Source organism: Protopterus annectens, chromosome 6.part1, assembly GCF_019279795.1.
Source record: "Protopterus annectens isolate FY-2018-M chromosome 6.part1, PAN1.0, whole genome shotgun sequence".
Lineage (NCBI taxonomy): Eukaryota > Metazoa > Chordata > Ceratodontiformes > Protopteridae > Protopterus > Protopterus annectens.
The window spans coordinates 329494876-329512375 of NC_056738.1; the positions used below are offsets into that span (position 1 = coordinate 329494876).

Here is a 17500-nt window from a genome sequence, read left to right on the forward strand (position 1 = left end):
GCATGCCTGTGTGCGTTCATGTCATCCAGGAAGGGAAAGTGTTGGTGCGATCATCAGATCTCTTCATAAGGCTGATAAGGCATCTAAACTCCTTCCATCTTCCTCACGTCTGCCCACAGACAAAAGACAGCAAAGGCCATGGAACACCTAAGGAAGAAGTTTTACACTTCCTCTACCTTGGCATTCAGGGCAATAAATTTACCAAATCCATATGTCCAAGTAAGCCCTAGCCCTTTTGGAACAGACAACTAAACAGTGACATCACAGACTCTTGCCACAGCTCAGATATCCAGTCTTTTATCTTTATCCCTCTCAGGTCATTAAGCATTCCATTAGATGCAGCTACGTTGCTACTGAAGCTTCTGCCAGGTCAGCTGTGTCTCAATCAGTCCTGAGAAGATATTTCTGGCTTAGGTTACAGCCCCTACTTGATGACATCGGGGCATAACTCTTGGATGCACATCTGGACAACTCAGCCCTTTTTGCGTCAATTCAAAACTAGTCAACAAAAAGAGGAGGAGTTAAGACTCAAAGCACCTATTTGTTTCTCCTATCCCCAAATTCCATAGGAATTATCCCTCAAACACAATTCATCGTAAAGCATTCTGCCTCCACCCCGCCTTCTAGGGCCAGAAAGGCTGCCAGGAAGCAAGCTACTCTTTCCAGGCCTGTATAGACTCCAGTCCAGAATCCTCAGTTTCAAGATAGGATGGGTAGGCTGTGACTACCTGCCATTTCTGCAAAAAAACCCTCTACTCCATTCCCCTGTCCCGTAGGCTCTCACGGTCTCCCTGTTTAGAAAGACATCACCACAGACTGGTTCTATCCATTATAGAAAAGGGGTATTTCATGACCTGGATTACAACTCTGTCCTTGAGTGATATTCCACAGCACCCCCAAAGAAAAACTTCCCTTATTTCAGCCCGTTATAGACGGCCTCATTTCCCAGGGGCACCATTCAATCTGTCCCTCTGACAGAGAAGGGAAAAGGTTTCTACTCCAGGCTCTTCCTGTTCCCAAGGAAACATGGTCCGTGGAGACCAATCCTAAATCTTTCCCACCTCGTTCTCTTTCTGCAAGTGCCCACCTTTCATATGTTCACCATGCAAACCATTTTCCCTTTGATTATACCTCCAGGGTTCATGGCCACCTTGGACATCAAGGATCCCTACTTAAATCCCCATAAGGACCAATTACAGGAGATACCTGCACTTCTCTGTGGCCTCCTCACATTTTCAGTTCTCGTCCTTGCCCTTCTGGCTTTCTGCTGCACCAGCGATATTCACCAAGTGCTTGGCATCAGTGGCAGCCTTTTCCAGGACCCAAGAGATTCAAATTTTCCCTTATCTAAATGACCACCTCATTCAGGCAGACTGCACAGCATCCCCGCAACACCCTCTACAAACAGTTATTTAACTCCTGCAAGCACTGGGCTTCAGTTAGATTACTCCAAGTCCAACCTGAGTCCTTCTCAGGACCTAGTATTCCTGGGGTGCAGGATAAGGACGGATGCCATGAGGGCTTTCCTACTACCTCAAAAAGTGGAAAATTTAAGGCATTACCTGTTCACTGTCCTTCAGGCCACAGAGTTGACTGCCAGATGGTACCTCAGACTTCTGGGTCACATGGCATCAACCATCCACATGTTGCCATTGGTGAGGGTCCACATGAGAAAGCTACAGTGGTACCCAAGGTTTCTATGGGTCCAGCACTTCCATCCTCTAAAGTACAAAATCCCCTTCTTGCCTTGCCTTGAAGAAAGAGATTCAGTGGTGGTTAAATCAAGTCAACTGCAATCCAGGACTACCCTTATAGGCTCCCTTGCCAGTACAGGAAATGTAGATGGATGCTTCGTCTGTGCGGTGGGGAGCAGCAATGGGCTTCATAAAAGCCCAGGGCACTTGGCCGGATTCCATCAAACAGGAGCAAATCAATAGAGAGATGAGCAAATGTTCTTCGTGTTTCACTGTTGCAGTCATTACACTTTGGTTATCCTGCTGGCAGGCTACCCTCAGTCGGCCTGAATTCCAAAGTCTAGGTCCGGCGTCGGTTGCTGTCTCCTCTTCCCTGACGTCAGTGCGTCAAGGGTATAAAAGATGTAGCAGACGCCATTTTCTTTCGTCTTTCTTGCCGTGCGGTGCCCGAAGCATAAGCAGCTTGCAAGTGCCGGTCAGCCAACTCTTGAGATTTTCGTGTTTGAATTTCAGATCTGAAGTCTTCATTAAAAGCCAAGTACCCCATTGCGGGAACTTTTTTATTGCTCCAGACTGATGTCAGAAAAAGTTAATAATTGTATTTCTTGTGGGAAGCAAATACCTCATAAGGACTTTCATTCTTACTGTATTCATTGCCTAGGCCCTGACCACGACATTGCTAGTTGTCGGTTTTGTGCTAGATTTAACCAACGCGCTATTAAGCGTCTGTACGATTTTGCATTACACTATTTTGGCAGAAGATTTAATTATACGATGTCGGATAGCCATCAGACTACCGGAATTCACAAGAAACGCAAAGAAAAGGACAGGCATCAGATTTCCAAAACCGACGACAAGGCTTCTTCTAAGCCAGTTGTCTGTTCTCAGTGAGGTGCCTTCGCAGCCCCTGACGCCTGCTACTTTAGACCCGCAGGCCACTACCGACTCCCATGTGGAGCTGACTAGGCCGCTGGAAGCTCAAGGTATTGGACCTTCGGAGACTATTCCCTCAGATGAGTCCGGAGCCGCTGAGCAGGTATCTGCTTCTGAGGGTGTTTTCAGACCTACTCAATTATACATTAAAACTTCAGCTTCAAAGGCAAAGACTAAAGCACCTTTAAAGACAAAGAAACAAGTACAACAGCCTCATGGACAGGCCACCATGCCCAAAAAAAAAATGCTCAAAATGGCCGAAGACTTACTTTGATCATCGGTTCCTATCCCCCACCTGATAAAAGGCCTAGGCAAGAGACAGAATATGAATCTTCAGATCAGGTTTCCATTTCATCTGATTCCTCTTCTGATCAGGAATACTCTCTTCCTCCCTATGAGGATTCTGATTCTGAAGAATCTATCCCTTCAGCCTCTCCCCCTGAGGATTACTCTCTTGGGGAAACCTTGCATACCATGAGGGAGCATTTTCACTGGGAGAGCCAAGATTTTTCCGAATCTAAGAAAAGGCTCTGAGACTTCCTTTTACTACCACAACACAGGCCCCTAGCTAATTCTACGTGTGTTAGACATTGTAGATGTATTTTCAGAGTCCAGTCTGACCCCTGACTCCTTACCTCCAGCTCCTGTTAAGCTGGACAGGTACTACAGGGTTCTTGACTCTCATAAATTCCTTTTCAAAAACCCTGCTGCTGACCCAGAAACTATCTCTCAGGGTCCCAAAGGGGACAAGGCTTCCGCTGAAAAAAAAACCCCTACCCCCTCAGACAGAGATTCTAGGGCATTGGACAGATGGGGAAAAAAAGATTTACACTTCTGCTACCTTGGCTATAAGGGCTTTAAAGTGTCAGTTTCATATGCTCAAATATCAGCAATATATTATGCCACTGCTTAAACAGAAAATGTTGATAAATTCTGAATGTGCAGGAAACAAAGAAATGCAGGATTTATTGCATGCAGCTGAACAAGTTGGAAAGCATACTTTGCAATGTGGTTTTGATTCTTTGGAGGCCTCCTGCAGGGCCACTGTTATGGGTTCTGTCATCAGGAGGCATGCTTGGTTAAAGGAACAAAATCTGCCTGATCGTGTCAAAGCAAAATTATTAGATGCTCCATTACAGCATGATACCTTGTTTGGTGTTAAAGCAGAAGAGGTGTTAAAGAAAATGGAGGACAAAACTAAATCTATGCAAACGGTTAAGGATTTCTTACAGGTACAACCTCCTAGATTTAGCAGTCACTGGCCTACAAAGAATTGGTCCTTTCCAGTGTCAAACAGACCACAAAGGGGCAGATACAGACGCCCAAGAGGCAGATCCCAGCCCCAAGGTTCGTACAGGTCTAAACAATGGGGTGCTTCTACCTCCAAAAGTGGAGAAGACAAATCACAGCCATACAGGAAACAGTCCGAATGACTTCCCCCTGCCTGCACCAAGCACTTATCTTCTGGAAGCACCTTTGGGGGAAAACTAGCACTTTTTTCTCAAAGTTGGCACATAACCCAGGACAAATGGGTCCTAGACAGTGTCACAAGGCTACAAGTTTCACTTCCATACCCTGCCAAGGACAAACGGTTGGCCAGACCTGCCAAAACATCAATGGGCAGAGGCACAAAAGCAAGTCTCATCCCTCATGGACATGAGGGCCATTCAACAAGTACCAGAGCAAGAGCAGGGACAAGGATTTTACTCAACTGTTTTAGGTACCAAGAAAGGACAAAACCTGGAGACCAGTACTGGACATATCTATTCTAAACACATTTCTGGATATACCAACATTCAAAATGTTGACTCTAGAGCAACTTCTGCCCATGCTGGGCAAGAAGGCTTGGCCTAAGAGAGGCATACCTGCATGTCCCAGTCAGACAAACATGCAGAAGATACCTCCGATTCAAAGCTGGCTCAATGCACTACCAATTTTCTGCACTGCCCTTTGGCTTATCTACTGCGCCCAGGGTCTTCACAAAGTGCCTGGCACCAGTAATTGCATTCTGCAGACTGAGGAATACAAATATATCCTTACTTGGACGACTGCCTGATTCAGGCAGAGAACAAGGACATTCTACTACAGCATTTGGCGTTTGTAAACAGATTTCTAACAGGCCTAGGGTCAACAGTCAACGAAAATAAATCAAAACTAGTACCCTCTCGAGATAATATTCCTGGGTGCAAGCTTTAAATACAACTGCCCGGATGGCTTATCTCACGCCAGACAAAGACAACTGACTGCCTATTTCAACCTGTTGGCAACAAAGGCCCAGTTGTCTGCAAGAAAAATTCTGCAGGCTTTGGGCTTCATGGCATCCTACATTCTACTAACTCCATATGCAAGACTGATATGAGGAAACTTCAGTGGTACCTAAAAAGTGTTTGGACTCAACATTGCCACAGGTTGGAAACAATAATTACCCTCATTCCCTGCCTGCAACAGGAGTTTCGATGGGCGAGGGCTTGTCACCAGAACAAGGGGCAGCCATTCACTTTACCCCCAGCCAGGCAGACATTAACAACAGATGCATCAGATTATGCCTGGGGGGCCCAAATGGCAGGAAGATTAAAGGCACATGGTCCGCAAGCCAAATGCATCTACATATCAAGCAAAAAGAGATGTTAGCTGTTCAGAATGCCCTGACAGCTTTCAAGGACCTACTTCATCCGGGACAACTACTGATAGACAACACCACTGTCATGTGGTATATAAACAAGCCGGGAGGCACTCATTCTTACCCCCTTGGAAGACTAGCCATGACTTTGTGGGACACAGCACTGACTTACCATGTACATCTGCAGGCACAATTCCTGCCAGGAAAGATAAATACTCTGGCAGACGAGCTAAGCAGAAACCTTATGGATCCCCACGAGTGGAAATTGGATCCACAAGTCTTCAGCATGATGACAAGGAAATGGGGATGCCCGGAGATAGATCTATTTGCCTCTCCTCACAACTACCAACTAAAAAAATTCTGCACAAGGACTTGTCACTGACAAGCATGGAAAGTGGATGCCGTATCTTTCAGCTGGAAAAGCTTAGCAGTATATGCCTTTCCTCCACTGCCTCTCCTCCCCAAGGTACTCCTAAAGGTCAGACAAGAGAAGCCAAAGATGATAACTGATTGCCTCAGACTGGCCCCCGCCAGTACTGGTATCCAATCCTAATGAACTTGTCTCAATGCCCGGCTTGGACCTTGCCTCGTATACCTCATCTACTATCCCAACAAAACTATCAGATCCTGCACAGCTAGCTAAAGACCTTAAATCTGTCAGCATGGCGGATAATGTAGTCATATAAAATGCGCCTCTCACTAAAGCTGTGATGGATGTCATTTTGGAGGCCAGAAGGCCTAGTACCAGAAAATCTTACGCTGGAAAGTGGAAGAGATTTTGTGGTTGGAACCAGGCACAAGGAATTGACACAGTTGTACCAAATTCCTCAGATTTTGCAAAACTTAACTGAGATGCTAGACAAAGGCCTATCCTTTTAATCAATTAAAATATATGCCTCTGCTATTTCGGCTCATTACAATACAGAGCCACCAATCTTTTCTCATCCTTTAAGGCAGTACCTTAGAGGAGCCAAAAACTTAAGGCCTCCAAGGAGATCACCAATACCTGCATGGGACCTCAATTATGTCTTTGAAAAACTCACCCTGCCTCCTTTTGAGCCAGCCGCTACAGCTGATAAAAAGTTTTTATCTTGGACAACAGCTTTGCTCCTAGCAATAACCTCTGCAAGACAAGTCTTAGAGCTACAGACACTCATGGCTGTGGAACCTTTTATTTTTTATCCAGACAGGGTTTCTCTGAGGACAAACCCGACATTTATGCCTAAGGTAGTGTCCAGTGTGGCCCTTAACCAAGCTATTCATCTGCCTACTTTTTATCCAAACCTACAGAATAAGGGGGAGAGAATTCTGCATTCTTTGGACATACACAGACAGCTACGCTTCTACTTGAACAGAACCAAAGCTTTCAGGAAGACAGAGCAACTACTAGTGGCATATGCTGCAGGATCACAAGGAAAGGCCATCTCAAAGCAGACTGTTTCTAAGTGGATAGGCCACTGCATTCATTTCTGCTATTCACAACATGGCAAGCAAGTGCCTAAGGGCATTAGGCCACATTCAACCAGAGCAGCAGCCACTTCAGTAGCCTTCCTCAGGGGAGTACCAACCAAAGACATTTTAGAGGCTGCTACCTGGAGTTCAGTGCACACCTTTACAAAGCAACATCATTTACCACTCTATTCTAAATCCAGGGCAGGCTTTGCCACTGCAGTTCTGCAGGGCCTCATAGCTGCTCCTAATGCTATATTAGCTCCAGCCTCCCAACCATAGCTTTGGGATTCAACCCAAGTGTAATGACTGCAACAGTGAAACACGAAGAACATAGTACAGTTGTGTACACTTACCATAAATGTAGATGTTCGAGTGTATTCACTGTTGCAGTCCAGGTTACCCACCCACCATCCCCCATATCTTTGCTGGAACTTATTTGCACTTCTCTAATCTATACAACCTATGTGGTATATTTACTTGTAGATGAAGGTATTGTATATTTTGGTGCATGCATGTTTTATTGGCATATTTTTTAGCCTACCCTTTTGGGGGCACCTGACATCTGGGACAAGAAAAACTGAAGAAAATGGCATCGGCTGCATCTTTTATACCCCTGGCGCACTGACGTCAGGGAAGAGGCGACGGCAACCGACGCCGGACCTAGACTTTGGAATTCAGGCCGACTGAGGGTAGCCTGCCAGCAGGATAACCCAAGTGTAATGACTGCAACAGTGGATACGCTCCAACATCTACATTTATGGTAAGTGTACACAACTGTACTTTCTTTTGCCCTTAAATGCCTTCCCGCACACACTGAAACAAGGCTCACTAAAATTGTTCACAGACAACACTAAAGTTTTGTGGTATGTGAACAAGAAGAGGGGGGAGCATAATCATACTTGCTATGTAGACTAGCTCTCCTAGTGTGGAAGCTTGCCACAAAACAGGGAGTCATGCTACAAGTAGCATACATCCCTTCAGAACAGAATACTCAGGCAGACACTTTAAGCAGATCCATGTCACAGTCCCATGAATGGATGCATCACAGGGATGTATTCTTGGTAGATCTGTTTGCCTCCCCTATGAATAGACAACTTCCATCCTTTTGCACCAGGCTGCCTAGTCCTTTGGCGAGGGCTCAGTCTCTTGGAAGGAGATATTTCTGTATGCATCCCCCTCCCTTCCCATTACTTCAGAAAGTCCTACTGAAAATACAGGAGGGCAGATCAAAAATCTTGTTTGACTCCCTTTTGCCAAGACAGCACTGATTCCCCCTCCTTCTGCATTTAGCCAGAGACTATCACCACAAATTACCTCAGAGTGGACATTTTCACACAAGAGAATGGATCTGTAATCCAACCCCACTTACAATCTCTGAACATCACCCGAATTCTGATCCCTTGCAGACACCTCTAAAACGATGATGTGCTCAGTCATACAGAAGGCCAGAGAAACCTTACACTAGGAGATCTTGTATACCTAAATGGAAAAGATACTCCTTATGGTGTCTGCAAAGACAATTGGCCCCTTTACAGGGTGATGTCCCTTTGTTACTGTCATAACCGTGTGAACTCTTGCAGACAGGATTAGTGTACTCTGTTAAAACCCACCTGGCTGCTATTTCAGCTAGTCTGTCTCTGGATCCCTGTTTGGCTTCCTGATTGCCTGCAAAGTTGTTACTAAAGGGAGTGCTGCATCTCAGGCCCCCCAGGAAACCCATCCCACCATACTGGGACCTGAATTATGTCTTGGAAAAGCTCATGGTGGCCCCCTTTGAACCAGGTTCTAAGTCTTCTCTGCAATACTGGACTTGGAAACCAGTACTGCTAGTGGCCTTGACATCAGCTTGAAGAGTGTCCGAGTTACAGGCTGTCATGGCCATTCCCCTTTTCCTCATCTTGCACAAAGATAGGATAACCCTTAGGACCAACCCTTCCTTATGCCCAAAGTGGTCAGTGAGCTATCCTTAAACCAAGCTATTCACCTTGCTACCTTTTTTGCCCATCCTCAGAGTGACTGAGTGTCTTAAATTCCCTTGATGTGCACAGACAGCTTAGGTTCTACCTAGACGAGACCAAATCTATCAGACACTCTAGTTTGTCTCCTTTCACCCTGGAGTAAAGCAGTAACAAAACAGACACTTTCAGCCTGGATTTCCAGAGCTATTTTCTTCTACTGTGCACACCATGGGAAGTCCTTTGGGTCCAAAGTTAAAGCACATTTTACTAGGGCTATTATAGCTTCATCTGGACACTCCCAGCAGTTTAGAGGCAGCTACACAGGCATCTGTTTACACCTTTACCAAACATTACTGAATGGACTAAATTTTCAAATCCATAGCAGGATTTGCCAGGGCAATCCATGGATTTATAGAGAATAGTTCCAAGCCACCACCCTCCTCTTCCCAGTGAGCTTTGGCACTCATCCAAGAGTTGAAATCCTGCAACATGAGAATAGAAGGACATAGAATAGTTGTGTAAAATCTTACCATAATCATAGATGTCCTTCTCTTCCATGTTGTGGTATTCCTTCCCCTCCTTTTTCCCTTAAAAGCCTCCTTCTTGGATGGCACTGGACTTGCGCAGTTTTCCTGGGACTGGGGTCCGACTTGGTTAATCATTTCTGAAGACTTGTGCATGCAGATGTCACTGTTGTGGCCCACGTTTCTTTAGCCAGCATCAGACATCCCACACACCTAGCAGTGACTAGACATTTTAGTATACTGGCCGGGACGTCTGGTACCAAGAGAGGGGAAACCCAATAACTGGAATACTACAACATGGAAGAGGAGTATATCTATGGTTATGGTAAGATTTTACACAATTATTCTTTTTCACCACAGACATTGTCGTGCATTTTGTGTGCCTGCCAACCCATCCATTCCCCACCTATAGGCATTGAACCATCTTGCCCCCTTGTTGAGGTGGGTGCATATTCTGAAGGGTGCTGCCATCCAGGAAGGCATGATATCTTGTTCCCCACACTTTCCATTCATTGCCCTTGTTCTCATTGCCTGTGGACTGGCTTAATGCCCTCTGCAGTCTAGTGATATCTAAGGCTTTCAGGACAAATCTGTCCAATGTATTTTGTCACCATGCTGCAAAATAACCCTCAGCCATTTACAGTATTGAATTAAAAGATGTTTTTCTGTTGGCTCTGCCCACCAACCCCCCATTTTGATTATCTGCACACTTGAATAAGCTGCACCTGTTGTCTACCAGGCAACAGTACTGCAATAGTACCCCCCCCCCCCCAAAAAAAAAAGGAAAACTGCAATCCAGCGTCAGGTACTTCTACCCTTCCATTCTTGGCTTTCCTGGTGCCTCGGTTGCTAGTTGAGCATGTGTCATCAGGGTTCCAGTGAGACTTTTATTTCTGTCTACAGTAGATTTGAGAGACGGATTACAAGTTTGATAAGGCAGTGTTTAAAGGTCATTTTTTGAGACTTTTAAGGACCACTGCTATTCAGTCTCCAGAAGTTGCACTTGTATGCTGGTACAATATATATTTCAACACTTTCTGTAGTAATTGTGTTGCATGTCTTAAATTAAAAGATTATTCCCTCCCTTTTCCCTTTAGTGTTGAATTACTGTACATTGTCCTTGCTGTCTCCTTAAGTGAAGGAAAGTGGAACATTGCTGAGAATGCGAAGCTGCAGCTCTCATGCAGTGTTCCTTTATATCTGGTAAACTCTGAGTGTATTGGCTGTGGGAAGAACCTATAGGTTGGTGGGAATTTGAAACTGTTGTGCAAACTTAGAATACTACTAAACTGGAAAAGAAGCAGTCTGTTTTGCAGAAATTAAAAGGTGTGCTGTCTGTGGTTGCTGTGCCTGCTTACTCTTAGCATGCTGGAGGGCTTTAAATCTATGTACTAAAAAGTCTTCTTTTGAGAATTTAAAACAGAAGTAAATTACTACATGCAGTACTCTGTTTTGTTCCAAAGTGAATTTTTTCTTTTAAGTGTGTGCGTCACTTAACTTTTCACCTGCTAATTGCTATTAAAAAATTTTTAACTGCAGTTAATGTCGCTGGATTTGAGTAGTAACAAGCTGCATTATCTTGATGATGTGACTGATCTGCTGTTTGGAATACGCAATTTGAAAATTTTGAAACTTTCTCAAAACGAGGTATGTACATTATTGGGACATCAGAAATATTTTTAAAGTGCTAAAGTTTATTTCTTGAGTAATGCAAGAGCGATGCACTGTGTGTGTTTAATGCCAAATTCAACCACTCTAGGAATACAGGTTTTGGTATTAAATTTGTGTTTTTTTTTCATTGTTTGCTTAAATATTTTTTTTGGGGGGGGGTGATTTCTACAAAAAGTTTATTATAGATTGATATAATCAAACCCTTCAAAATTCAAACTCTAGAGATAACTTCAGTACATGGCATTAATTACAGCACCGAGCTTCTTAAAGTACTTATTCTATCTTTACCAGTAATCTCAAATTTGTTATAGCTTACTGCCTTTTCACGTTGTTCAGATTCACTCCACCATATTGAAACTCATTCTTTGCATCATAACCTTTTGGTATTTATGAAACGCTGCTATCTTTCTTCTGCGCCCTTGGTCTAGCCCCTTTCAGACATATTTTGAAACTGCTTTAGTTCCTACATGATTGCCATCCCTTCATATTTGCCTATCTCTTCCTCTGCCCCATTATTATGGTATACTAATACCTCTCCCTGCTTAGGTTGTATTTTGGCCCATGACCATATCTGTGCAACTTTACTCACCATCATCTTTTATAGATTTGATATTCCTTTTAGTTACAAATTCCATTGTGGCACACACATGGGCGCACACAGACACAACCTGAATCTTTCCAGTGATTCTTACTGTCTTTCATCTAGCTTTACTGTAAATGTCAGTGTCATTCACTGCAAACTCCACACCTTCCTCAGCCTCCTCTCAAGAAAGACACAATCTCCAGTCTCACCACTTCCCTTGCAGAAATCCTCCTTAGGTGCTCATAAATGTTTACCACAGTTCTTTATCCAGGCTTTTCCACCACTTGTTGGTATATTTTCCCCCACGCATACAATTGTCCTTGTCCTTTTCTGTGCTCTTCATATTGCTCACTGCTGCAGTAGCTTTAGCTGTATGGGTTATGTCCTGCCAAGAATGTAATAGCTGACCAGCTTTCAAAGCTTCACGGCATCTTCCACGCACCCAAACTGTCAAGCTGAGCTAACCAAAAGACAAATTTGAGTGCAAAGTCCTTTAGAGCTTTCTTGCTACTGAAGAGTATGCTCCTCTGAGACTTTTGTGGGTAGACTGTCGTCTTGTGCTTTCCTTTTCTAGACAGAAGTTCCATTTTTAGGGGGTAAAATTTTCACATTTTTAATTTTGTTTTATTACTTTCTTATTCAGAAAAGTTACTTTAAAGCTAGGAGTGTGTTTTAATGGGCTGTGTCGAGACGGTAATGTACTTTTAAAGGAACATTTTTTTTTTTTTTCTTGCAAGTTTAAAAGTAATGTAAACTACCTGAAAACATTTTTTTTCTGTGGCGTTGGTATATTAAAGTGTCTTTTATTGTGTTTTTCTGTTAAAGTAACTTGGTTGGAATTGTATTATTTACCAGCAATTGTTGCTAGTCTTCCCTGGGAAAGAGGCACCATCTTGGTCTTGACCATGGAACAGACTTACCTGTCTCAGTCAGTCCTTCAGCCACAAAAATAGTTAACCAAACAGCCTGTGCCACCACAGCAGCTAGCAATTTGCCTCAGGTTGGTAATTTTGCTGTGACCTTTTAGTGTACATCAGACCACTCATTTATCCTGGACCCTTCTGATGTAACACCCACAGTCATTGTGAACCAGAGATTAACCATGTCCTCTCTGGCTGTTGTGTCCCCTCTGTGGGCAAGAAAGCCATGCTGTTCGGTCCTGGGAGAGAGAACAGGGAAGGTTGCGCTGTTACAATGCTGTACCCTTCCTTGGGGAAGCAGCTGCCACCATTAGTAACATGGTTGGACCCCAGTCTGTATGATTGTGCTGATGCTGTTTCCAGGACTTCTACTTTTGCGAAGATTTGGCTGGGTAAGTAATCAGAAGTTGTTAGATGGTTTAAAGTTGCAACGAGCAGCCAGAGATGACATAAAAAGTGAAAAACAGTCTTTAATGTAATTAACTCTCCAAAACCACACTGCGTTTTTGTCTTGGGTTACCAGACTTCATCAGATAAACCTAAGGCGAAAACGCAGTGTGTTTTTGGAAAGTTAATTACATTAGTCTGTTTACACTTATGTCGTCTCTAGCTGCTCATTAAAGTGCCTAGGAGGTTGTGGTTAAAAGTTTCGTTTGGCACCATTTGCCTCTGTTTTTGTTCTGATTTAAAGTCAGAAATTTTGAATACCTCCTTGACAGGGAAGTTGTTTGACTCGTCTGCTGCACAGGTGCCCAAACAATGAGATGAGGGAGTGAATTTAAGACACGAGTTTTTTAGGATGTTTTTCAGGTCTGCAAATTCTTAACTCATTTTAAGAAAAAAAAAGGGTGTTCATTCTCTGCTGTAATGTGAACTTCATCATATTCAGAACTGCCTCTTCAAACAGTTCCTAAAAGTAGAATAAGACCTCCAGTGAAAAAAATTAAAAACATTCGTTATGTGCTAATTAAACATTACCAGTTCTAGCTGAACAGTGTAAACACTACAGTAAATAATAAATAGTTTAAACTTGCATGAAAAGTTGCACACACAAGTTGCATTGCCTGTTTGCGCTTTTTTCCTGCCTTTCCTGTAACTAGTCTAGTCCTGATACAGATTTGCTGTATCCAGGACTGTAAGCTTCTGAGCCCCTCAAGCCTTTCTGTGTTGGAGGGAAGCCTTCTAGCTTATCAGTGAGAGTGGTAAGCACTAGATAGCCTATCTACCACAAGAGGAGTGGTCTCTGGTCCAGAAATTGTAGTTTATTGAATGTTTGAGCAATGTTTCCATCCCTTTCAACTTTCTGGTTTAAAAGCCCACATTTGTGCTGGTTTGTGCTTGTGTAAGTTCTGCTCAGCGGTGCCGAGCTGAGGTAAGTTATTACTGGTGCTAGAAAGTCTGCTCTTCAGATTTTCCCTTAGATCTTGCTAGTTCTTTCTTTCTTGCACTTCAAATAGCCTAATCGCTTTGCACTTCAACAGGTTTTTGTAGCAGTTATAGCACGCCTAAGAGCCATCAGCACTACTCGTTCTTCATGGAAATAGCACCAGTATTTAGTAGTTATGACCACTCCTCCTGGCGTGATTAAAGGTCAGTTCCCTGTGCTTTCTTCAATTAATCTGGTGCACTTGGGCTTAGGCAGTGTAGCAACTGCCTCATATACACAGGCAACCCTCTTCTGTTACCTCCCAGCACTCAGAATTGTGAGATGCACTTATATCACCAAATTGGAAGCCATGCACTCTCCAGTGAAGACCAAACTAGCTGGTTAAGAGGAGAAGGTCAACACCGGCACCACACCACATGAACACACAGCCCTTCCCAAACACCCACTATCACAGCTCTCGCATAAAAACACAAACCATACACCCACCTTTGCTGAGGCACTCCATAGAAATTTACCCAAAGAGCAGAGACCTCCAAGACAGAAACGCACTCGTCCACCACAACACAGCACAAACCACAGGACACACAGCTCAACTCCACAGTGTGCCCCTCAACCTAAGTTCCTAAGGCTAAACACCTTTCATAGGTGACTCAGTAGTGAGGCATACAGATGTCCCACTCACTAGGTTGAATAAGAAGGTACCAGTCAGCTGTCGGGTGCCAGAATGTGAGACACAACACATGAGCTCAGGTCATGCCACAACAAGTATGACTCTGTCATTGTCCATGTGGGTGTGAATGACCTGAGACGCACCTCCCTGGACTACATGAAAAGAGACATGGTGGATCTCTCGGATTATGTGGCCCAAGCAGGTATGACACTAGCCCTGAGCAGTATCCTACTGTCAGCCAGAATAATACTGCAGTACAAACAAAAAAATGATTGACTTCAACAATTGGCTAAGTTTCTGGTGTCATTCTAAGAAGATCCAGTATCTGTCTGCTTGGGATGACATGAATGACAGACCTCGATGCTTTGCCAGAGATGGCCTGCATCTGTCACCCCTGGATTTCTGGGGTACTGGCTAAGGCTCTTGCCACCCCTGTAGTGCCTTTTTTAGGCAGTATTCCAAAGACTAAATTACCACTGTAACAGCTATAAATAAATGTAATCTGAGGGTCATGCTGCTCAGTATTAGAAGTCTAAATCTCAAGATGCCCTCGCTCGAAGCACTCCTCAAAATGGAGAACATTGACAATGTCCTTCAAGGATGCATCTGCAGTCCTAACATATGGGTTGTCCTGCCTCAGGCAGCCCTTCGGTCGGCCGGATTCCAAAGTCTGGGTCTGGCCTCTGCTGATGTCGCACTTCACCCGACGTCATAGCTGCTGTTTATTGGGTATAAAGGCATCAGCCGACGCCATTTTCCTCAGTCTTTCTTGCCGCGGTGCCCAAGCAGAAGCTGTTCGCAAGTGCCGGTCGGTCAGATCCAGAGATTTCTACTACCGAAGACTTCTAAAAAGCTAAGTACCCCGTTGGGGACTCTTTCTTGCCTCAGCCGAAGTCAGACAAAGTAAATTGTTTAACTTGTGGGAAACAAATACCTCATAAGGATTTCCACTCTTACTGCCTTCCTTGCTTAGGCCCAGACCACGACGTATCAGCTTGTCTAGCCTGTGCTTCCTTCAACCGACGGACACTTAGACGTCGGTCGGAGTTTGCAGAGGAGTTTTTTGGTCCCGCTTTTGCATACAAAATGCCGTCTGAGACTCCCGACTACTCAATTAGCTAAAAAGCGCAAGGAAAAGGACCGACATTCGCTGCCCGCGGTTTTGGCTGAAACCACGGTTAGGCCAACCGCAAATGTCTCTGTTTCGGCTGAAACCGAGCCCCCGGTTCTTCCTTCGGCCGAAAGCATGCTTCCGATAGCCGAGGCCTCACAGAGCATGGCTGAATCTGCTACTGAATTTACTGCTACAGAAGCAGGCACCCAGGATTTATCAGACACTGTTCCTTTAGACATAACTACCCCTGCACGTGGGGCTGTGAGACCCCCTGCTTCTATGTCTATCAAGGCTTTTGCCAGGGCTAAGGCAGCTAAATCTTCTAAGGCCTTGCCTGCCAAAACTCCTTCACATAGGCCTACCTCTAGTTCCCAAATACTCAGCCTGGCTGAGGATCTCATTTCTTTGATCAGAGGATCCCAACCTCACCCAGACAGGGCCTCTCAGCCCCCTCCAGACAAGAGGCCTAGGACTGAACCCCCGGAACCTGTCTCTACAGATTATTCCTCGGATGACTCAGACCTTTCAGACCCTCACGAAGGCCCATATTCTCCTTATGAGGATTCTGATGCAGAAGACTCCATTCCTTCTGCTTCTCCTCCTGAAGAATTTTCCTTTGGGGAAACCTTGCATGCTATGAGGGAACACTTCCAATGGCAGGGCCAGTATTTTTCAGATTCAAGGAAAAGGCTAAGGACTTTTTTACACTTACCACAGCATAGGCCGTTAGCCATTCCGCCAGTACTAACAAGTCGTTGATGATGCATACAATGATGCCTGTACTGCTCCTGATTCTCTTCCTCCGGCCCCTGCCAAGCCAGACAGATATTACAGGGTCCCGGACACACACTACCATTTGTATAAGGCTCCTGTTGCAGACCCTGAAACCATTTCACAGGGCCCTAAAGGTGTGGCAGCTGCCTCTGCCAAAAACCCTCTTCCCCCTGAAAGAGAATCTAGAGCATTAGAGAGATGGGGTAAAAAGCTTTATACTTCTGCTACTCTTTCGGCCAGGGCCTTGAACTGTCAATTCCACATGATTCAGTACCAGGAATTTTTGTTAGACCAGCTAAATAAAAAACTATCTTCTCCTGAACCTTTAGACCGCAAGTCCCTTCAGGATTTGGTACATAACTCTCAGCAGGTCAGTAACCATTTCTTAAAATGTGGCTATGATGCACTGGAGGCTTCCTTTAGATCAGCGGTGACTGGAACAGTGATTCGAAGACATGCCTGGTTAAAAGAACAATCCTTACCAGACCATGTTAAGTCAAAACTCCTAGATGCTCCCATGGAGAAACAAAGTTTGTTTGGCTCCCCTGCACAGGAGGTTCTAAAAAAGGTGGAAGAAAAAGCAAAATCTGTCCAAACAGTCAAGGATTTCTTACAGGTCCAGCCTCCGAGGTTTAGCAGAAATTGGCCTTCGAAGAATTGGTCCTTTCCAGACAACTCCAGAGCGCAGAGAGGCAGAAATAGACGCCCAAGAGGCAGAGGTCAATCTAGGGGTGCCTACAGGGACGTCAGTGGCAACCTACCAACCAGAGAAGTACTGCCACAGAATCAACTACAACCACTTCCACAGGGCAGACACAATGACTTGGCTCTAGTTCCGCCTGCCAGGGAACAACTGGAAGCACCCTTGGGCGGAAAACTAGCCTTATTCTCCGACAACTGGCATTACATTACAGGAGACAAATGGACTTTACAAACAATAGACAAGGGCTACAGGTTTCACTTCCATACTCTACCAAAAGAGAGGAATGCCAAACCTACCACCAAGCCAAAAAACAGACGCTCTAAGACAAATCAACAACTTACTAAGGATGAGAGCTATAGAAGAGGTGCCACCTATGGAACAAGGCCAAGGATTTTACTCCAGGCTTTTCCTTGTACCAAGAAAAGAAAAATCAATGGAGACCTATTCTAGATTTGTCCGCACTGAACACATACCTCATTGTTCCAAAATTCAAAATG

General features: G+C 44.5%; 1 protein-coding gene across 1 annotated transcript in view; it reads left to right on the forward strand.

Annotated features, from left to right (window-relative positions):
* The window catches only part of NXF1 (nuclear RNA export factor 1), a 1877750-nt gene that overhangs the window by 923095 nt on the left and 937155 nt on the right, over positions 1-17500 (forward strand). Inside the window, exon 7 of the mRNA XM_044075370.1 lies at positions 10721-10828. Coding sequence (XP_043931305.1) covers positions 10721-10828 — 108 coding nt within the window. The remainder of the gene's footprint in view (positions 1-10720; positions 10829-17500) is intronic.